We start from the raw sequence: 22,500 nt of genomic DNA on the forward strand, positions 1-22,500 counted from the left end.
TGTTGCAGCTTGCCACAGTCACTGCTGGTAGCAGATTTCAACCGATTTCTCGTAACGAAGGGTTTGTTTTTTCATCCAGGAAGGAATGAAGCGGGAATGACTATGTGATCCATGACATGTGTGACCAGGACTTTATCCACAATCACAAGAAGTTATTGAATCCCCTGGATCACGCTAATCGCGTTCTAATGATGGGAAACTTCCTGGTCCACATGAACCACATCCAGCTGGTCTATGAATCTTGTCCTGTCCTTGATCATGGTTTGGGGCTTGGTGATATTGATCGTCGGGATAGACAAAACTGGAGATCCGCCCAGAAGTTGACATTCCCGAAAGTTCGGCAATGCATCCAAACGCTGATCGATGGCGCTCTACTGGGTACTCGCCCTAATTGCCCACGCCCACGTTGCTGGGAACGCAGACTTACCTTCAGGTTTTGTGGTATTATGTGGAAATCTTCTGTACCGAAGAGGCGTCACTATCGACGAGAATCAGGTATGCTGCAATTGTGACCCATTTCTTGGCAATTTGGCGAAACTCGGTGTACCAAGTTGGCAACAAATTTCATTACCAGAGAGACGTACATTGACGTACTGCTATCTTGCCACTTCGCTGTTATGCTGATTTGTTACATGAGGGACAACTACCCCCAACAAGAGTGTCGACTGGACCTCTCTGTATCTGATCTGGTTGAGGACTTTTGGAGCAAAATCGGCCAGTGTGTGGGAAATCAACATAATTACAACTACGCTGATTTGAGACGAAATTAGACCCACATGATCCGTCTGGAAGAAATTCGTGTCGACCCATCAGCGCCAGAATTCGCGAAGCCTCACCCCAAACAAGAAAGTATTTGGCCACAGTAGTACGAATGACCCCTGAATAGGCCTGATCTCAGGGTTTATCCTGAATTTGGTACAGAGTTAGAGGAGTGGTCAGAAGGCATTGAGATTGCTAGGCGCTTAGCGAGGTTAGTTGGAATGACACCTGAGGGTGACGGAAATGATCATGGAGATGACGATGGTAGTGATGATCACGATGGTGGTGGTACAGACAACTGGTTTTGGCGCCCATTTGATTTTCCGGGTAACGCCTTTACTGAAGCCCCTGATGACAAATGCAGCCTGCCTACGTCTAGTGATGAAGAAGAAACTAGTCTTCTTGGACCAGATATCTCAGGTAAGTGAAATTAGTTTTTGGTGTTGGAAAACAATTAAAATTATGCTGAATCAAAGTGTCGCACTTGATATACCAGACATTGAAAACTTACAAGAATTTTGATCTAACGTGCCTATTGCACACTACAAAGAAAACATTCTTTAATGGTTCTATCTAGGGTTTTATAATCCATGGTTAAAATATGAACGGGAAAGACGCATTCATTTTACGCCCTGCAAGGAAATTAAAACTTTGTGATTCTTCTCACAGTTCCATTTCTCACAAAACCACGTTCTAATAAAAAGTTTGCACTTGTAACAGAAGATTAACTTTGGCATAGAGGATAAAACTGCTAGCTTTTGGTAACCTGGAAGGAGTGAATATTATTCAAGGCTGAGCGGAGCTTAACATAAATTTATATTGTTTTGTTAGAAGACCTGTTACAACACAACAAAGAAGACAACGGAATGCACTCCCTGCTTGAAGGTCTAGACCACATCGATAATCCACATGAAGATCTTGAACATCCTCTATCCTTATCGTCTGAACAAAGGCAGCTGCATCACCCGAGAGTCACCATTCCTGAAACAGGAGGCGAAATATACAAAGCAACTCTGGTGTCTCTCTTGAATGAGGATCCACAATTATCCCATGATAGGTACAAAATTTTGTCTGCTTTAAAACGCTAGGGGAGTCTTAGTCACGTCAACTAAATCTAATGTTTAACTGAAATTAAAGCATGAATAATAGATATATGGTATTAATGTTAAATCTTATCCTTTGAATTAACCTTTTTAGACTGGTGAGAGTTCGCCAACGACAAGAATATCATCGTGGAACAAGCATGATTGCTGGCAGGAACAGAAGCCCCAACAGCACAGGAGTTGCTTTGTTCGACGATTACTCTGTTGTAGACAGGCACAGTCAGTCTTTCTTCATCGGGAGTCTTTCTCGCATGGTGCACGCAGGCGGTCATGGGAGGCAAGAATATAAGCGCCCTGTGGCCTATGACGATCCAAAGAGGGAATCTATAACCTGCTATTTTCAAGTTTATCAAAACGTCCAAGAGAATGTTCATGATGGCTTCTACAAGATAGGTGCCTCGGAGTTACGCCAATTACCATTTACTGACATCTTAACACAAGTCAATCTGACTGTGTCCGAAGACGGAACCCTTCGTGTGCCTGACGACGAGCTGGCTGAAATAACAAGTGGTGTAGCAAGAGTTTTTGAGTCCCAACCAAGACGACGACGTGCTACCACCACCACATCTGCCCCTCGTACAGAGGGAGAGCTGTCGCACCCACTCACGCTTGATGAAGGAATCGTGAGGCTTCAAGTCGACGAAGAAATGTTCCTATGGTAACACCCCTGATGGCACCGCTGATCACTTCCTTGTCACTTTCAATCCTAACTTGAGTTAATTTCGGATAGTAATCATTCCAGAATGCCATTCGGCGAGGATTAAATGACTCTGCCATCTTGGGATTTGGGTCAACTTTCAGGTAAGCTCTGTGAGATGAGTTGTATCTCTCCCAGGGAATATTGCCGAGCGTGGGGTTGCCGGATCTAGCGAAATTCACATGAATGGCCATTATCAGTAAACTAACGTTCCGGTCAGCTTCGCTGTTGATGGAAGAAAACATCGGGAGCAACGGCATCCCAAAATCAAACGGCACGTTTTCTGCATGAGCTACACCCATCCAAGGCTCCGTACGTGAAAGGCTGAACTTTGCCTGATGGGCAAACTCGTACATGTACACGGGTGCGAACTGGCTGTGAATATCAGCGACTTCATGACTGGGTGCAAAGAACAGGTAATCACCAATCATATCTACAAGCTGACGTCTAAGTGCGAATTTGTCATTGTTGTCGGGCCATGGGGTGTACATGAATTCCAAAGCATTTCCCAGTAAGTGAGCAGTACCCTTCCTATTAAAAAAAGAGAAGAAAAAGAATTAAGAAATGTCTTATTTATCACGGCTGCCACAAGAAAGAGATATATTTTAGGACAATGACTCGGGCTACTGCGCGGGACTGAGGTCAAACACACAATAAACCGTCAGTAATTAAGCCTCAGCTTCTCGATGATTGGTGCAAGAATTGTAATCACGAACTTGGAGCAAAGGTCACCGGTTAAACATCCGTCACTGTCTGTATATGTATATGGTTACATTTCAATTTTTTGCTAGCTCTTAGTTTTGTTATTACGAGCGGGCGAACGCGCGATCGAGTAAAACGACCGACTTGCTTTCAAAGCAATGGGAATGGGCCATGTGAATTGAAACTCTTTTCGGGTGTATTTCGTTTGCCACAAATTCCCCACGAAGAAGCTTTAGGGCAATTTAAGGGGAACTGAAGGGAAAAAAATAAGTATCTTTTATGTACACTTTAGACCATGCACACTAATGTTAGGCTTTCCAAAAACAATGTTGGAAAAATTGCTGATTTTGGCCTTCATTCCTCCTTCAAAAAAACCATTTGCGATTATTTCGTTTTCCTGGTCTAAACAAGTCAAAACACGAGCTGTTAACATAAGCGGATCGTTGAAAGGAAAAAGTTAATTGATGACTGCACGGACGAACTCTGAAAAGTCAAAGGAGAACTGTGAAGAAGTCGTGGATACATTACTTACAAAATCTATCAATCAATCAATCGTTTATTTACCCACGTAACGTGCAGTGAGCTAAAAAGCTCGTTCAAAATACGTATGTGCTGACATGAAATAGCATTAAAATATAACGTCTATATATGTAACAACCAGGTTTATATATATATTGAAAAGAAAAAAAAGTGAAAAGTAAAATTCGTAACTACAAATGACACAGTATAAGGGTAAAAATGTCTACTACACAAAGTCAAAGTGGAATTAAAATGATTTGTTCTTAATCAACTTCGCAAAAGCAGATAGATTTCCTTTCCTTACGTCGGGTTCAAGGAGTTCCAGATTTTAGAGGCTTGCTAAGTGAAAGAGTTCTTCATCTAGTAAAGGTTAAGACCACTAAGATTAACACCACTACCCCTTAAGTTATAATTTGAGTCTTTAAAACTCATAAAGTCACGGATATACCTAGGTCCGTTGCAGAATAAAGATTTACAAAGGAACAACTGAAGCGAACTGCATATTCTCCTATGTTCTAGAGTTTTGATGTTCACAATCCCAAGTAATTCATGATATGAGATATTTTTACCGTAACCTAAAATAGATCTCGCATGATATCATGAATTATCAAAACCTCGTGTCTGTGTTATCTGCCTCAGCCGAACTTCGGCTTCGGCAGATAACACAGACCTCGGTTTTGATAATTCATGATATCATGCTCAACCTCATCCTATAATTGTTTAGCATCATCTGCGTAAAGCCTTAAAGACATATCCACGAGGAACGAAAAAGTTCAAATCTTTAATAAATATGTTAAACAAAAGAGGCCCCAAAAAGTGGTGGGAGTTATGTTGGGATCAGTTGCTTTCTGATCTTGTTAGGAATTCGTGTTTGATTTTTATCTAAAAAAAAAATGTAGTCTGTTCCAGGCTCCCAGATAGCTGAGAAAACGAAGACAACCAGTGGTGGCCTCGACCCAAGCCCCATTCGTTTTTCGCACGCAGTTGTTTTCGTTTTCTCGACCATCTGGGAGCCTGGAACAGACCAAAAAGAATACGTTATCATTGGCAGGCTACACCAGGTCATTTTCAAATATCTGAAGGGTCTTCAACTATGTCAACAGCTACGAATGCCTCAGTTTGCATAAATAAAAACAAGGATTTGTGTCCAAAACTTTTCAACCTTTCACGAAATCTGGAAAGGATCATGAAACGTGCTGTAACAGTATTTAGTTGCATTTTATAACCAGGTGAAAATAATCACCGAACTTTTTACGAGGTTGTTAAAAGCCTATGAAGTACCAGAGGAAAGCCATTTAGCTAGGAAAGAATGAATTCGTGTTTGATTCTTATCGTAAAGGAATGCTTCACTGTTCAACTACAACAAGGTGATACCAAAAACATCTGGATATTTCTCGACTTTGTCTTTTACATTTCAGAGCCTCTTAAATATGCTACAAGTATACCGTATAGGTTTTGAATTCGACTGAGTGAGTGACAAATTGGCATATTGATTGAAAATTGATATTGGTCGTTGACTTATCGATTAATTTACATCTGAGTGACTGACAAATTTGCATATTCTGACCCCTAACGATAGTCGTTCATACACTTCGCATATCCACGACTAAAAAGCGAAACTATGACCGTTGCGTTACATAATTAAGTTTCCTGGAAGCGAGGCCATTCAAGCGCATAGTAATTTCACAAGTGGCGTCAAAAGTGTTTCGGCACTTTTTAAAATCCACCCTTCCCAACTGAGAGATTACGGAAGAATCACGGTTTCTGTGGACTAGAATTTGCTTACCTGTTAGTTTCAGAGTCCGCGAAGCTTGACAGAAATGATTTGAACAAAGCAGGGCTCACTCCGTTGCTTACGCTCTGCATGAGATGAAATGAATTGTTAACTAAAGTAGGGAGAAAAGATGAACCCTCATGGCTAGTAAAACAGATCATAAGCGGGACTTTGGTGAATTTTCCTTGTTGTCGCAAATTCATTGGTGTATCATGAAGAAAATTGCTATCCACGACCGGTGCAATGTTAATTTCACGATTAAATTTTTGCTGGATTAACTCCGCGGCATTCTGAACCTCCGTGGCTGTCTTGCCACGTATGCAATCCACCATAACGTTGTGATTGCTGCTTGGACAGCTTAGCTTATCAGAAAGTTCCTTAGTGAAGCGAAGGCCAAAAGAACTTGGCTGAGTCGCGAAGGGGCTCAAATCCACCCCGCTCTCTGCAATTGCTTGCTGAAAAAGATCTTTAGACAGTGGAGATAACAGGTGAAGGGCAACACTAGATCCACCAGCGCTTTCCCCAAATATTGTCACTTTGTTGGGATTTCCGCCAAAATTGGCAATGTTCTCCTTGACCCACTTAAGTGCTTCCACCTGATCCAGCATTCCAAAATTTCCAGGAGCTGCGGAGTCTCCTGTCGTCAAGAATCCAAACGGACCGAGGCGATATTGAATTATCACGACTACTACTCCCTGAAGGGCGAGAATGTCGCTCTGAGAGGTAACGGCCGATCCAAGCTGATATCCCCCACCATGAATATAAACCATCACCGGTAAACTCGAGCTGACGTTCGGAGAATAGACATCAAGATACAGACAATCTTCACTGTAAGAAAAATTCAAGGCGAACATTCTCATGAAACTATCGAAACTCTTGCTTTGCATGCATACATTTCCATGCTGCTTGGCATCGCGAACATCATCATTCCAAGCTGGAAGAGGTTGTGGCGCTTTAAACCTTAACTCGCCAGTCGGTGGTGCAGCAAAAGGAACGCCTAAAAATTTGCTGACATCTTTGAACGGACCTGAGACATTCGGATACGAAGCTTTGAATCCTTCGATATCTCCGTACTTTGTTGAGACTTTCACTGAGCAAGCGAAAGGCAAAAATGCAAAGAATAAGAACTTCTCCAGTTGAGACTTCGACATCAGTGCTTCTCTTGGAAACGTGTACCTTCAAAGCTTGTTTCACTTTGATGCGATAGTAGGGTAACTGCGCTAAATAAAGCTGGTTCAAGCACTTTTCAGAAGCACAAAGTCAGCAATCAAGTTAAAACGATACATGTATATGGAAATGTGAACTATATCGCTGACGTCACTCGAGTGCTGACATACGCAAACCAGACCGCCCCCTTTATAGCTGTTTCGTAGTATGCTTTTCGACGCATTTTCGTGGTGCTCGCATAAAACCTGTATACAAAGACTTGAAGCAAGTAACTGATGCTGAGGGTTTTTTAATTACTAGACTGGTAATCAGTGCACTATTGTGTGATGTTAAGTTACTCGTGATAAAAGGAACTACGAAGACATCTGCGGTTTACCAACTGTCTTCCCAGTCTTTTGAATATTCACCTACACCTTTGGAAAAATGGAAGCTCGTTATGCTCCGTTTGGCGCGATTTAAATATTGACGTTAGTGTGTCTGCTGGAATAAGAGAATTTAAAAATACTATCTTTTTGTCATGAAAATGTGCCAGTTGCCAGAACAAAAGAGTCCTTTGTTCGTGGTTAACCTAATTTGTATGATTCATGCAAAAATTCCAAAGGAAGCATCAATAGTGACATCAACACTTTTATTATAAATCTGAGAAGCCATTTGTTTTTTTCTTTATGATCATACAATACAATACAAAACTTTATTTATCACGGAATCCAAATAATTCACAACTAAGCGTTCTCGCAAGGAGCCGTGCGCTATAAATACTTTATAGCGTTATACGTTAAAATATGAAAATGACTTAATTAACTAACCTAATCACAATCTAGTTAACTACATCAGTCTCTAAAATCTACTTCATTCTACATCAGTCTTGGCCTCGCGAGACAGATTATTCCATGCAACAGCACCCCTGGATCGGAATCTGTTTAGGGCCTCGGTGTTTGGCCTTGGAATGAATAGATTATCAAGTGAAGCTGTGATCTTCACAGTTATGAACGCAATTTTTGCAATTGTGTAAAGAAGCCTTAAAAATTGTAATTCATGGGTGCTTTCAAGTACTATTTGTATTATCCTGACATCGACTAGACATGTTCATTGTGTAGTCTTCCCTACGCGACCATGGATTACACGTTCTAACATACAAGTAAACACAACTAATACCACGATGGAAACGAGCTACTTTGAAAGCGATTATGCTAATAAGGACCTTCCGAATTTCCAGGCGAGTTCGACTCTCGAAGAAAGGAAAAACAATTCGAAAAGCGCTTTTGTTGCACATTTGAATATTAACAGCATACAAAACAAGTTTGAAGAACTAAAATTATTGAATGACGAACTGAAAGCCCACATACTTATTGCATCGGAAACCAAAATTGATTGTTCGTATCGTGATGACCAGTTCAGTTTACAAGGATATCAGTTTTATCGCAAAGACAGAGTCAAAGGAGGAGATGGGCTCATTGCTTATTTCTCTACAAATATACCCTCTAAGAAACTGAAACTGCCAAAAGCCTATAAGATGCTAGAAGCTATAACGGTTGAATGTAGTATAGACCTAGGGCGGTTCTACAATGTTATAGAACTTTGTCAGAGCATATTATAATCTCACATTTTATCACGCGCTATTTAGAGCTCTTCTAACTAGAGCAATGCTAAAATGCTATATGACTTCCTAATGTCAAGACCTGCACCTTTATGGATTTCATCCTCTACTCTTCTCGAATAGTGTGTATACAGGGTCAAAATGAACTGTATTAAGAAACTGGTGAAAATAGCGAATAACGCTACCTTTATTTCCGGAAAAAATCTAGCAGTAGCCGTGCCAAAAATAGACAACATCGAAAACTGATGGGTCGTATTCCATGGCAGATTAAGACTTCTGGTTTATGGGTTTCTTCTGTAACTTAGCACAATTATACCAAGTTGACACACTGAAACTACAACATGGGGACATTTTATGTATCGTTTTCATTAATGCAAGAAGATATTTATTTGTTACCGAAACTAAAGTCTTCTTAAAGAACAGATTCTGGCAGGTGGTTCGTCGGTCTCGTTCGATCACGTGACAGATTCCTTTACGGTTGTTGAGACCTTAAGAGCTCGATTTCAGTGGAACATCCCAAAAAATAAAAACTTGTACCCGAGATATGCTCGAAAATTTTCGGCACAAGGAGAAATCGGAAATATTGCTTGTTTTTCACGTACTGTATGCTACGGCGGATAAACTTCATGATATTGCAGAGAAGCCCTAAAAAAAAGGAAGACTTTTGAACAAGATTCTGCAAGTCTGCTCACATTAAAACGATGGCTGAAGTAAAGTTGATGATCACAATCTGAAGAAATGTTCCTATGGTAACACCCCTGATGGCACCGCTGATCACTTCCTTGTCACTTTCAATCCTAACTTGAGTTAATTTCGGATAGTAATCATTCCAGAATGCCATTCGGCGAGGATTAAATGACTCTGCCATCTTGGGATTTGGGTCAACTTTCAGGTAAGCTCTGTGAGATGAGTTGTATCTCTCCCAGGGAATATTGCCGAGCGTGGGGTTGCCGGATCTAGCGAAATTCACATGAATGGCCATTATCAGTAAACTAACGTTCCGGTCAGCTTCGCTGTTGATGGAAGAAAACATCGGGAGCAACGGCATCCCAAAATCAAACGGCACGTTTTCTGCATGAGGCACACCCATCCAAGGCTCCGTACGTGCAACGCTGAACGTTGCCGGATGGGCGAACTCGTACATGTACACGGATGCGTACTTGCTGTGAATATCAGCCACCTCGTGACTGGGTGCGTAGAACACATAATCACCAAAGACATTTACAAGTTGGCTTCTTAGTGCGTATTTATCACTCTCGTCAGACCATGGGGTGTACATGAATTCCACAGCACTTCGTAGTAAGTCAGCAGTACCCTTCCTATTAACAAAAAAAAAAAGGAAGAAAAAGAATTAAGGAATGTCTTATTTACCACGGCTGCCACAAGAAAGAGATATATTTTGGGACAATGACTCGGACTACTGCGCGGGACTGAGGTCGAACACACAATAAACCGTCAGTAATTAAGCCTCAGCTTCTCGATGATTGGTGCAAGAATTGCAATCACGAACTTGGAGCAAAGGTCGCCGGTTAAACATTCCTCACTCTCGGTATATGTATATGGATAGACTTCAAATTTTGCTAGCTCTTAGTTTTGTTATTACGAGCGAGCGAACGGGCGATCGGGTAAAACGACCGGCTTGCTTTCAAAGCAATGGGAATGGGCCATGTGAATTGAAACTCTTTTCGGGTGTATTTCGTTTGCCACAAATTTCCCACGAAGAAGCTTTAGGGCAATTAAAGGGGAACTGAAAGCAAAAAACATGAGTATTTTTTATTTACACTTTAGACCATGCAAAATAATGTTTCAACTTTTTTTCTGGCATATCCGTCGTTTTTTCCACCTAAAAAAAAGTTCTTATTCTGATTTTCGGCCATCAACATTGCGGCTCAGAATGGAGGAGTCAGCGGTCATTTTTGCAGCTTATGACGTATGATATGGGGATGACATGCAAGAGCGCCCAATATAGAAGCAGTGTTTTTGACTGATGTTTGTCGTGAATATTGAGTCCGCGAAGAAACAGCAACAAAACGAAGACATTATCCACAGCAGCGCTTGTTTCTCTTGATTACGAAATCTCTGTTCCCCATACGTCACAGCAGGGTGCTGATTTAGTTTTTGAGCCCGCACTGAGAAGACAGAAAAAGCGGGAAACGCCCATTTTCGAACGTAATTTTCTCGCAAAAAACAGAAAACGAGGAGAACTAACCCCACACACTTCACTTAACTTATATTAGGCTTTCCAAAAAACAATGTTGGATTTTGGCCTTCATTTCTGTTTCAAAAAAACAATTTGCGATTATTTCGTTTTTCTGGTCTAAAACGAGTCAAAACACCAACTCTTAACATAAGCGGATCGTTGAAAGAAAAGAGTTAATTAGTTGATGACTGCACGGTCGAACTCGGAAAAATCAAAGGAGAACTGTGAAGAAGTCGTGGATACATTCCTTACAAAATCTATTAATCAATCCATCGTTTATTTGCCCACGTAACGTGCAGTGAGCTAAACAATTCGTTCAAAATACGCACGTGCTAACATTAAATAGCCTTAAAATATAACGTCTATGTAACAATCAGGTTGATATATGTATTGAAAAGAAAAAAAAGTGAAAAGTAAAATTCGTAACTACAAATGACACAGTATAAGGGTAAAAATGTCTACTACACAAAGTCAAAGTGGAATTAAAATGATTTGTTCTTAATCAACTTCGCAAAAGCAGATAGATTTCCTTTCCTTACGTCGGGTTCAAGGAGTTCCAGATTTTAGAGGCTTGCTAAGTGAAAGAGTTCTTCATCTAGTTAAGGTTAAAACTTGGCATGCTTAGGTAAACACCACTACCTCTTAAGTTATAATTTGAGTCTTTAAAACTAAAAAAGTCACGGATATACCTAAGTCCGTTCCAGAATGAAGATTTACAAAGGAACAAAAGCGAACCGCATATTCTCCTACGTTCTAGAGTTTTCATGTTCACAATCCCAAGTAATTCATGATATGAGATATTTTTACTGTAACCTAAAATAGATCTCAAGGTGTAAAAGTTAGCGTCCCCAAGACGACTTGCTTGCACGTTGCCTACACCCAGTAAGAGGGGACTGCAGTATTCTAAGTGCGGCAAAACAAAGGAGTTGTAAAGACTTATCATATCCTCGGTTGAAACAAAACGCCTTATGCGTCTTAGCGCTGCAGATTTAGCATATACGTTCTTGAGTTGCCCTGATCCAGTGTAATCCCAAGAATTCTCACAGATTCTTGGGTCCCCACATTTGATACTGTTTAATGATAATGGTAATGAATTTATATAGCGCATTTTCTATTAACATATTCAAATGCGCTTTACAAGCAAGTGATGTATCGGTGAGATCAGACATCAGCATATATAGGCACCGCTGGCAGCCGCTATCAGTCTATTAACGATCTCACCAGCACATGAATGAGTGAAATGACACACCGGGAGCTGCATTTTTACGAACATGGCCCCAAGGGCAGTGCCTTAAGAAGGAGATGATTCTGATCAAACCCGGATGATAATAAGCTAAGCTCAGAGTTCACAACATACTGCAGCACGGTAGGGGAAGTATCAGAATAATAACCTGTAACTGTAGTATCATCTGCGTAAAGTCTTAAAGAGGCCCCAGTTGCGATCAGTTGCTTTCTGATCTTGTTATTTAAAAGAATGTAGTCTGTTCCAGGCTCCCAGATAGTCGACAAAACCAAAAAAAACTGCGCGCGAAAAACGAGTGGTGGCCTCGACCCAAGCCCCACTCGTTTTTCGCACGCAATTGTTTTCGTTTTCTCGACTATCTGGGAGCCTGGAACATGCTAAAAAGAATGCGTTATCATTGGCAGGCTACACCAGGTCATTCTCAAATATCTGAAGGGTCTTCAACTATGTCAACAGCTACGAATGCCTCAGTTTGCATAAATAAAAACAAGGATTGTTTGCAAAACTCTTCTACCTTTCACGAAATCTGGAAAGGATCAGTAAACATGCTGTAACAGTATTTAGTTGCATTTTATAGATGCAAAAGAACCAGGTGAAAATAACCAGCGACCGGTGTTTTCGGCTACCTTAAACTTTTTACGAGCTTGTTAAAAGCCTATGAAGTACCAGAGGAAAGCCATTTAGCTAGGAAAGAATGAATTCGTCTTTGATTCTTATCGTAAAGGAATGCGTCACTGTTCAACTACAACAAGGTGATACCGAAAACATCTGGATATTTGTCGACTTTGTGTTTTACATTTAAGAGCCTCTTAAATATGCTACAAGTATACCTTATAGGTTTTGAGTGAGTGACAAATTGGCATATTGATTGAAAATTGATATTGGTCGTTGACTTATCGATTAATTTACATCTGATTGAGTGACAAATTTGCATATTCTGACCCCTAACGATAGTCGTTCATACCTTTCGCATATCCACGACTAAAAATCGAAACTATGACCGTTGCGTTACATAATTAAGTTTCCTGGAAGCGAGGCCATTCAATCGCATGGTAATTTCACAAGTGGCGTCAAAAGTGTTTCGGCACTTTTTTAAATCCACCCTTGCCAACTGACAAATTACGGAAGAATCACGGTTTCTGTGGACTAGAATTTGCTTACCTGTTAGTTTCAGAGTCCGCGAAACTTGTCAGAAATGATTTGAACAAAGCTGGGCTCACTCCGTTGCTTACGCTCTGCATGAGATGAAATGAATTGTTAACTAAAGTAGCGAGAAAAGATGAACCCTCATGGCTAGTAAAACAGATCATAAGCGGGACTTTGGTGAATTTTCCTTGTTGTCGCAAATTCATTGGTGTATCATGAAGAAAATTGCTATCCACGACCGGTGCAATGTTAATTTCACGATTAAATGTTTGCAGGATTAACTCTGCGGAAGTCTGAACCTCGGCAGCTGGTTTCCCACGTATGCAATCCACCATAACGTTGTGATTGCTGCTTGGACAGCTTAGTTTATCAGAAAGTTCTTTAGTGAAGCGAAGGCCAAAAGAACTTGGCTGAGTCGCGAAGGGGCTCAAATCCACCCCGCTCTCTGCAATTGCTTGGTGAAAAAGATCTTTAGACAGAGGAGATAACAGGTGAAGGCCAACACTAGATCCACCAGCGCTCTCCCCAAATATTGTCACTTTGTTTGGATTTCCGCCAAAATTGGCAATGTTCTCCTTGACCCACTTAAGTGCTTCCACCTGATCCAGCATTCCGAAATTACCAGGAGCTGCGGAATCTCCTGTTGTCAGGAATCCGAACGGACCGAGGCGATATTGAATTATCACGACTACTACTCCCTGAAGGGCCAGAATGTCGCTCTGAGAGGTAACGGCCGATCCAAAGTGATATCCCCCACCATGAATATAAACTATCACCGGTAAACTCGAGCTGACGTTCGGGGAATAGACATCAAGATACAGACAATCTTCACTGTAAGAAAAATTCGAGGCGAACATTTTGATGAAACGATCGAAAAAATTGCTTTGCATACATACATTTCCATGCCTCTTGGCCTTGTGAACATTGGGTTTCCAAGCTGGAAGAGGTTGTGGCGCTTTAAACCTTAACTCGCCAGTCGGCGGTGCAGCAAAAGGAACGCCTAAAAATTTGCTGACATCTTTGAACGGACCTGAGACATTCGGATACGAAGCTTTGAAGCCTTCGATATCTCCGTACTTTGTTGAGACTGTCACTGAGCAAGCCAAAGGCAAAAATGCCAAGAATAAGAACTTCTCCAGTTGAGACTCCGACATCAGTGCTTCTCTTCGGAACGTGTACCTTTAAAGCTTGTTTCACTTTGATGCGATATTAGGGTAACTGCGCTAAATAAAGCTGGTTCAAGCACCTTTGAGAAGCAAGAAGTTAGCAATATTAAAACGATATTCTGCGGTCGAGTCATGGAAATGTGATATATATCGCTGACGTCACTCGAGTGCTGACATACGCAAACCAAACTGCCCCCTTTATAGCTGTTTCGTAATGTGTTTGCATAAAATCTTTGCAAAGACTTGAAGCAAGTAATCAACGCACTATTGTGTGATGTTAAGTTACCCGTGATAAAAGGAACTACGAAACCGTATATATGTTTACCAACTGTCTTCCCCGCCAGTCTTTTGAATGTTCACCTAACGTTATGCTCCGTTTGGCGCGATTTAAATTTTGACGTTATTGTGTCTGCTGAAATAATAGAATTTAAAAATACTTTTTGTCTTTTTGTCATGAAAATGTGGCAGTTGCCAGAACAAAAGTATCCTTTGTTAGTGGTTAACCTTATTTGTATGATTGGCCGTTTTATGCTAGAGACGTTAAAGTTGGCAAGACGCATTTAACGTATGAGACGTTAAAGCCCTCTGGTATAAAAACGGGACGCACAAAAATAGACGACCTAACAGAAAAAAAACACTTTTTCTGAAAAAGACTGGATTCTATCCTCGGAAGACACTGGAGACGAGGAAACTCGGCGCCAAATAAACTTGAAGCGCGCGAGTATACGAACAAAATAAACATGGCGGAATTACAACTTCTTAAGTCCATTACTCGACGTCGCCAAGAAAGGCACGATATGGAAATACAAAGGTTTTTTAAAGAATAAAGCGGCTTTTGCAGGATATGGACGAAGAACTAGATGCGGCTCAGGCACTTGGCTTGTGTGCCGTAGCTATGAAGAGACCAAGGAAAGGACGAAGCGTGGATGAAGAAAGGAGTTCCTCGTTCCTCGCGACTCCTTCAAATTCTTCTTGGCCGTCATGTTGTTTCAGCGCTATGCCATTTGTTTTTTTCTTTATGATCATACAATACAATACAAAACTTTATTTATCACGGAATCCAAATTCACAACTAAGTGTTCTCGCAAGGAGCCGTGCGCTATAAATACTTATGATAATGTTAAAATATGAAAATGACTTAACGATTTTAATTAACTAACTTAATTACAATCTAGTTAACGACATCAGTCTCTAAAAATGAATAAAAATTATTTAAGGTAGAGGCTTGTTTAGCCTCGCGAGACAGATTATTCCATGCAAAAGCACCCCTGAATCGGAATCTGTTTAGGGCTTCGGTCTTTGGTCTTGGAATGAATAGATTATCAAGTGACGCTGTGATCTTCGCAGTTATGAACGCAATTTTTGCAATTGCGTAAAGACGCCTTAAAAATTCAGAACTTCAAGGGGGATTCAACTGCGACCTCGCGATACCGGTGCGACGCTCTAACCAACTGAGCTATGAAGCCACTGACGTTGGGAGTTGGTCATTTGTGGGTTCTAATGTTCCCGTGAGGAATGAATCGACGATGAAATGATATATGAAATAGATCATGTGTGAACTGCGGATATGAAATCAAGTGAAGCTGTAATCTTCGCAGTTATGAAAACAATTTTTGCAATTGCGTAAAGAAGCCTGAAAAACTCTGGTCTTCAACGGCGTTTGAACCCGTGACCTCGCAATACCGGTGCGACGATCCAACCAACTGAGCTATAGAAATCATTTCATCGTTGATTCATTTCTCACGAGAACGTTAGAACCCACAAATGAACAGCTCCCAACTTTAGTGGCTTCATAGTTCAGTTGGTTAGAGCGTCGCACTGGTATCGCGAGGTCACGGGTTCAAACCCCGTTGAAGTCGTGAATGTTTCAGGCTTCTTTACGCAATTGCAAAAATTGTGCATTTTTGGACCCAGGCCTTCGCTAGAAGCAAAGAAAGTTGAGCCATTGCAATATATCCTCTACCTCTGAAATGACGATTACTCTGTCCCAGGACTTGTGGTAGCAGATGAAAAGAAAAAAGTAAAAGTTGCATCCCTGGACGGGATTAGAACTCGGAGCATCCGATGTGAATGAACTGTTTTATCCACTTTACAACTAAAGATCAACTGACTGATAATTGCACCGATTATTTATAAAATCTAATTAGTATATTCTAATATCATTGCTGAATAGTGGTTAAGACTAGTTCTTGATTTTAAAATGGTTAGCTTTGATTCTCTTGAGGTTTGGTAACCAGCATTTTTTCCTTTTTAAAAATGTTTCTTAGCCGGTGATAATGCACGTTTACAGCGGCATTCGGAAGAAATTTTTTTTTTTTTTTTAATTGCTCTGTCAGTTAGCGATGCTGTAGTTTAGTGGTTAAGTGAAGGGGCTATTAGCCGAACATTCCCAGGTTCGAGTCCAGCGAGTTTAGTCACTGAAGTTCGGATTTTAAAAATAGATATTCATTTCCCATAATTCCTTTCAAGCGCTAAACGTCCTAAATTGACGATAACAGTCAATTCAGAGAAACTTAGGTATTGTCGATAATAGTCATTTCAGAGGTAGAGGACGGGTTGGCCATTGTGCCCAAAATTCGAAATTCCCGCGACCGAGCAAAAGCTTCCGGTAGGGAGACTGGAAACTGGGGACATTTGAGGTAAAAATTTCCAAGCGTGTGGCTATGAAAGGTGTTAGTTTTGGCAAATTTTTCGGCTAAATACAAAAGCACTTGGTTGGTGATAGTTTTGAACTTTAAAGTCTTCAGTTGGTTATCACGTCTATATCTGCAGCTGATGGCCAAGGCGCAATTTGGAGATCAAGCAACACAAAGGTCCATTTCCACGAGCAATTTTTGTCGCAGGAACTCGGTGCAATTTTTGAGCGCGGTAAAGTTGCATCGAAAATCGCGTTGAAATATCTCATCTGGTTTCCAGCTACTACAAAAATGCTGGGACAAAAATCTCATCTTAACTTTCCTTGCCAAGAACGATCGCAAGAGGAGTAAATATGTTTTTTCGGCTTTCGCTGCTCAAGTTTGGACCCGCTGATTGATAAACAAATCGTCGAGTAGGTAAATATGTGACATCATCGATATCGCCGCTATGTTGGTGGACGAAAAACAAAAGATCTCTCAGTAGCTTCTTTTGTTCGTCCACCAGAAGTCCTACATTTCTCTATTGTTATTGGAGTCTCCAAAGGTTGGTTGAAAGCGTCCCATGTACACTATATGAATAGTATATGTTCATTGCCGTGACATCTTCAGTTCCCACGGCCTGCTCCCGTCTGACGTTGTAGCTCAGTCGGTAGAGCGGCGGAGATCTAACCCGAAGGTCGTGGGTTCAGTTCCCACCCTGGTCAGAGTTTTCCCCTGTCCTTGTGTGGCCCCTTTCCATCAGTAGGGCTAACGCTCACATGGTTCATATGGGATAGAAATCTAGCACTTCACATTACACTCTATTCAGTTAACTCTATATGAATAGTAAGTCTTGCCGAAATTTTGATTTTGTTATCATTGTCCCAGGGGTTCATATCTGTGAGCCAAAGTATAAGGCTTTTAAACTTCAAATTTTTGACATAATGGTAAAAAAATAGCGACAATGCGCGCTTCCGTAGCTTTTGATATTCTACTGATCTGTGAAATTTATTCGCATTCATACGCAATCAAGGCAGACGAGCAATTAGTATAATCCATTTCCTGTCACAAACGTCTCATCTACAAGATTTGCTGAAACGTGTTGAGACATTTTAGTTGTACATTAAAACAATACAGTCGGTGAACCTCAAGGTATCTTCATCCCTTTTCTCATGATCGTAGCTCAAGTGCCCCTCCCAATTTTGAATATCGGGCGAACATTTCAGGAGAACTAAGACGGCGAGCAGCGTTTCAAATCAGTCGAGCGGCTCGCTTTTTTCCCAAGCCTCCCTCAGTCATTTTAAGCGATTGCGTGACAAAACACGACCACCTCTGAAAAGCGGGCCGCTCGACTTATTTGAAGGCACTGCTCGCAGTCGAAGAATAACTTAACTTGTAAATTTGTTCCTTATAGAGGAGTTAAATACAATTTGATACACTTATTCCCATTCAAGAACTGCACCAATAAACGAACTCCATTACGTCATAGATTAGTTATGGCATAAATCGTGTCTAAAAACCTTGAATAGGGATTGCGTAAGCATGACGTGTTGATTTCACAAGTGTGGTAGGGTATACAAAAGGCCTACATCCCTCGCTGATATTTTCTGTATCTATTAGCGATCACACAGAAAAGTCACTGTCATTAATAACTGTTGCGTGCCGAAAATAGTGACAAAATCATTCCCAGAAAACAAGCATCTGAGAAAGAGAAAGAACAATGTCAAAGTATTTGCTTGCAACGCTGGTTATATTTTGTTCATCTTTGACTGAAGTCAACTCCATTACAGTATCAACAAAGTATGGAGATATTGAAGGCTTCGTGACTTCGTATCCGAATGTCTCCGGTCCTTTTAAATCCGTCAGCAAGTTTTTGGGGATACCTTACGCAGATCCACCGACTGGTGAACTGAGATTCCAAGCGCCACAACCCCTAAAAGAGTGGAAACCAAGCGTGCGATCGGTAAAAACTCATGGACCCATTTGCTGGCAAGGCAAGGGCTTCGAATTTGTGACCAAACTGTTCGTGCAGAATTTCACCTACAGCGAGGATTGCCTCTACCTCGATATTTACTCTCCAAATGTCAGCTCAAGTTTGCCAGTGATGTTCTACATTCATGGAGGCGGTTACGAGTTAGGGTCATCTATCACCTACCCTGGGGATATTTTGTCCCTTCAGGGGGTGGTAGTGGTTGTCATCCAGTATCGTCTCGGTCCTTTTGGGTTCTTCACGACAGGAGATTCCGCGGCTCCTGGAAATTATGGAATGTTGGATCAGGTGGAAGCGCTAAAATGGGTCAAGGAAAACATCGAAAAATTTGGCGGAAATGCCAACAAGGTGACCATATTTGGGGCAAGCGCAGGTGGATTGAGTGTGAGCCTACACGTCGTGTCCCCTCTGTCCAAAGATCTCTTCCATCAGGCCATAGCGGAGAGCGGTGTAGATTTGAGCCCTCAGGCTATGCAGCCGACCTCATTAGCTGTCACTCACGCGAAAAGTCTTGCAGAAAGATTGGCTTGTCCAGTTAGTGATCACGACAAAATGGTAACCTGTATTCGCGACAAAACTCCCACAGAAATAATGGCGGCTTCCGCAGCAGCAAACTTTGAATTCGTTGACCACCCTCACTGGAGTCCTGTGGTCGATAAGAATTTTCTTCCCGACAGCCCACAAAACCTTAGAAGAAAAGGAGAGTTCAATAAAGTCACATTGATGGTAAGTTTTAACAGCGACGAAGGCGCTGGGGCCGTAGGGATAATGGCGAACTATTCCTACGTGGGCCTGATGCAAAGTGTGGAAAATGGAGTCAGCAAATCTTTCTTCAAAACCTTTCTCGCAAAGTTTGCCCAGGTCCGAGAGAGCAGGTAAATTGATTTTCAATCTTCTTGACGATGATCCTTTTCGTTTCACAAAGCAGGTATTTATTGACGTCTTTTAGCAAATTTGACAGGCGAGGCATTCTTCTCATAATCCCTACAAGAAACCGCAATGTTTTTCGGTCAGTGGCGAGACTGAAGAACGACCGCAAATACACTAGGGAGCTTAAGCACACGTGTTTTTGAGACGTGGACGGCAACCGGAAGAGAAGATTTGGCGTTCCAAGACAGTGGTGTCCACAAGAGTTTTATACTAATCATCTCTAAAAGAGAAAAGACACTTGACGATATAAATGTAGCTGTCTGAAGACAAGTCAAAAGGGAAAACAACTCACTTCCGGTTGCCGTCCGCGTCTCAAATACGCGTGTGCTGAAGTTCCCTAGTGTACAGCAAAGGAGGCGTATTTCAAAACGGGTGGGGTCCTTATTCTCCGTGCGAATCGGACAAATTATGTCTTCTTTCAAGGGCGAGAATGTACTCTGCTTACACGGGGGTGGGGTAGGGAAGCCGGGAACGTAAACGTATTCCATCAGAGCGACCGGGCTCACTGATGTGTCCCATTATTGGCGTGTGTGCGATCAACGAGCCAGTAGAACCCGCTGGAATCTCCTGATAATCAATTTCCTCTTTATTTTTTTTGGAAAGTAAAGTCAGCAATTATTTTCATGGCAGGCTTTATATTTAATTATTTATTAAATACTACAGTAGAGGGACAAGAATAAGAACCTGCCCCCCCCCCCCCCCCCCCCTTCCTTGACGCGGCTTTTTAAAATATGCAGTCCATTCCAAGGGTATACAAATATGTATTAGTATAAATACACACGTGTTTATACAAAATCGCGCGCTCTCATTGGCTCGCTATGTCGGATTATCAGCCGATAATCACCTCGACGGTCAAAATGGCTGCCAGTAGTCGTTTTGCCACCGTAAGTGAAGATGATTTCGCGTTGAAATGTTGTTTTTTTTTCTCTGTTTTGAAATAATCACCTGTGTATTTATACTAAAACAATTATTCGCCTCAGGCGACGTGATTATCGGTGAATATTCACCTCGACCTCGTCTCGGTGAATATTCACGGATAATCACGTCGCCTTCGGCGAATAATTGTTAAATATTATGATGTGCTACAAAAGCACGCGCGCTCTGATTGGCTGCTGAGCCGGCAAGATTTTCTTGTAATGACCGGGCATTATGAAAATTTTTCTTGACTCGACGGCTCTTTTGAGTTGAGACTAAAAGCTACGAGCGCGAGGGCGAAAACAACAAAAAATATGGACAAAGTACATTTCAACTATATTTTCAATAACTGAAAGAAAAACTAGCATACAGATACTTCTTTAGTATGGCCGATGAAGAGAGCCACAGCGAGAGCGAGTTTTATTAACCAAAGGACGAAGAACTGGCCAAAACTGAGCAAAAAAAAGGTCATATCATAAATAACTTATTAACCTCGTCCGTTCGGTCATTACAGGGAAATCTCAGACCGAGACCTTGATGTATTGACCTCGCTATCGCTCGGTCAATACATCATGGCCTCGGTCTGAGATTTCCCTGTAATGATCCAGATGACCGCACTCTCGGTTAATAAGTGATAAATATTTTACATAACAATGTATTTGTAAAATTGAAAGATGGTGCATTCCTTTTTCTTTTTCCAACTTTTCAGGAAGGAAACCTCTGCCTTAATTGCGGATGCCATGGAGTTCATGTACACACCATGGCCTGACAACAGTGATAAAAGTGCCCTAAGAAGCCAACTTGTAGACCTGCTCAGCGATTATTACTACTTCGCAGCCAGTCACGAGGTTGCTGATAGCCACAGCCAGTTCGCACCTGTGTACATGTACGAGTTCGCCCACAGGTCAATATTTAGCCTCAGTCCAAAATGGGTTGGCGTAGATCACGGTACGAACGCACCTTACGATTTCGGAAACCCCCTGAAACCAGTAGCGCCGTTTAGATTTAGCGAGGCTGACAAAAATGTCAGCTTGTTCATCATGGCTTCTTACAAAAATTTTGCAAGCTCTGGCGATCCATCACCACAACCACTCAGCGGTGTTACTTGGGAAAAGTACAACTCGAGTCACAGAGCTTATCTGCGAGTCGATGCAAATCCTAGAATGGCGGCGGCGTTTAATCCTCGGAGAATGGCTTTCTGGAATGATTACTATCCGAAACTGAGGGATGTTGACTTCGATAACAAGAAAGATGTGGCCAGCACCAGTACAAGAATGACCATGGCAGTATTTTCGCAGATTGCTTTCCTCATCATTTCAGCAATTTTTAAAATGTAACTGGGTAGGATTTCAAGGCACAGGCAGCCCAACCTCATGGTAGTTTTTTGGAACGTGACGATTGGTGGAAAAATCAGACAATCTCAGCTTGTATCGAAAAGAAATCAAACTTACTTACGTTTGCCTCATCTTGAGCAAGAGAGGATCGCAAAACCAATTCGAATCGCTTCAAAAGGAACGGACGCAACATGCAGGAACATTTTTTTTAGTTTTCGATTTCACTTTTCCCTTCTCTCCACAGCACATAGCTTTGTTACTCTTCTCAGATCTTTCAACTTACTCGTTTTTACGCCTTAAAACACCCTAAAACTACCGCTTGCTAGGAGACCAAACACAAAACACTCAAGTATATTTTCAGTTACAATTGTATTTTCCTAATAGGTCTAGGTTATTGTGCATCTATTATCTTTCCTTAATTTTTTATTTGAATACGTAAGCGAGCCTTGTGGAGCTATTCAACAATGAGACAGAGGGCACGAGGTTTCTCGCAGGGGCAGACATTTTTGCAGGTTACAGGATTAAAGCCTCTATCTTTTATACATTAAATTATTTAATCTTATTTCAAATAAGAAATCTACCTTTTTTTTTTGTCTGTATTCTTTAAATCAATTTTAGTTATGTAATTTATTTGCACTTCGTA

At 41.4% G+C, this 22,500-nt stretch overlaps 3 protein-coding genes and 1 non-coding gene across 4 annotated transcripts in view; 2 read left to right on the top strand and 2 right to left on the bottom strand.

The window, feature by feature from the left end:
* Window positions 1-1,280: 1,280 nt before the first annotated feature.
* LOC138038576 (neuroligin-4, X-linked-like) lies at window positions 1,281-6,850 on the bottom strand. The gene is made up of 2 exons (XM_068884537.1): window positions 5,567-6,850; window positions 1,281-3,090 (listed from the first exon to the last, which is right to left on the bottom strand). The coding sequence occupies exons 1-2, from the start codon at window positions 6,703-6,705 to the stop codon at window positions 2,466-2,468; spliced, it is 1,764 nt and encodes a 587-aa protein (XP_068740638.1). The 5' UTR covers window positions 6,706-6,850; the 3' UTR covers window positions 1,281-2,465.
* A 482-nt stretch (window positions 6,851-7,332) lies between these two features.
* On the bottom strand, window positions 7,333-14,202 carry LOC138038572 (neuroligin-4, X-linked-like). Its single transcript, XM_068884521.1, has 2 exons — window positions 12,923-14,202; window positions 7,333-9,637 (listed from the first exon to the last, which is right to left on the bottom strand). The coding sequence occupies exons 1-2, from the start codon at window positions 14,059-14,061 to the stop codon at window positions 9,007-9,009; spliced, it is 1,770 nt and encodes a 589-aa protein (XP_068740622.1). The 5' UTR covers window positions 14,062-14,202; the 3' UTR covers window positions 7,333-9,006.
* Window positions 14,203-15,859: 1,657 nt separating this feature from the next.
* Window positions 15,860-15,932, top strand: Trnat-ggu (transfer RNA threonine (anticodon GGU)). The gene has a single exon. It is a non-coding gene; the product is annotated as a tRNA-Thr (tRNA).
* Window positions 15,933-17,555: 1,623 nt separating this feature from the next.
* Window positions 17,556-22,500, top strand: part of LOC138038583 (neuroligin-4, X-linked-like) — a 5,035-nt gene continuing 90 nt past the window's right edge. The window contains exons 1-2 of the mRNA XM_068884548.1: window positions 17,556-19,553; window positions 21,233-22,500. The exon at window positions 21,233-22,500 is cut by the window's right edge and continues 90 nt beyond it. Coding sequence (XP_068740649.1) covers window positions 18,409-19,553; window positions 21,233-21,860 — 1,773 coding nt within the window. The 5' untranslated portion in view covers window positions 17,556-18,408 and the 3' untranslated portion in view covers window positions 21,861-22,500. The remainder of the gene's footprint in view (window positions 19,554-21,232) is intronic.

The sequence above is a fragment of the Montipora capricornis genome, chromosome 1 (assembly GCF_036669925.1).
Source record: "Montipora capricornis isolate CH-2021 chromosome 1, ASM3666992v2, whole genome shotgun sequence".
Lineage (NCBI taxonomy): Eukaryota > Metazoa > Cnidaria > Anthozoa > Scleractinia > Acroporidae > Montipora > Montipora capricornis.

Excerpts from the sequence above, each read along its gene's own strand:
- LOC138038576 (XM_068884537.1), bottom strand. The coding sequence starts at position 6,705 with ATGTCGAAGTCTCAACTGGAGAAGTTCTTATTCTTTGCATTTTTGCCT. Across the intron at positions 3,091-5,566 it reads GCGGACTCTGAAACTAACAG|GAAGGGTACTGCTCACTTAC; the intron begins GTAAGCAAATTC and ends TTTTTTTAATAG.
- LOC138038572 (XM_068884521.1), bottom strand. The coding sequence starts at position 14,061 with ATGTCGGAGTCTCAACTGGAGAAGTTCTTATTCTTGGCATTTTTGCCT. Across the intron at positions 9,638-12,922 it reads GCGGACTCTGAAACTAACAG|GAAGGGTACTGCTGACTTAC; the intron begins GTAAGCAAATTC and ends TTTTGTTAATAG.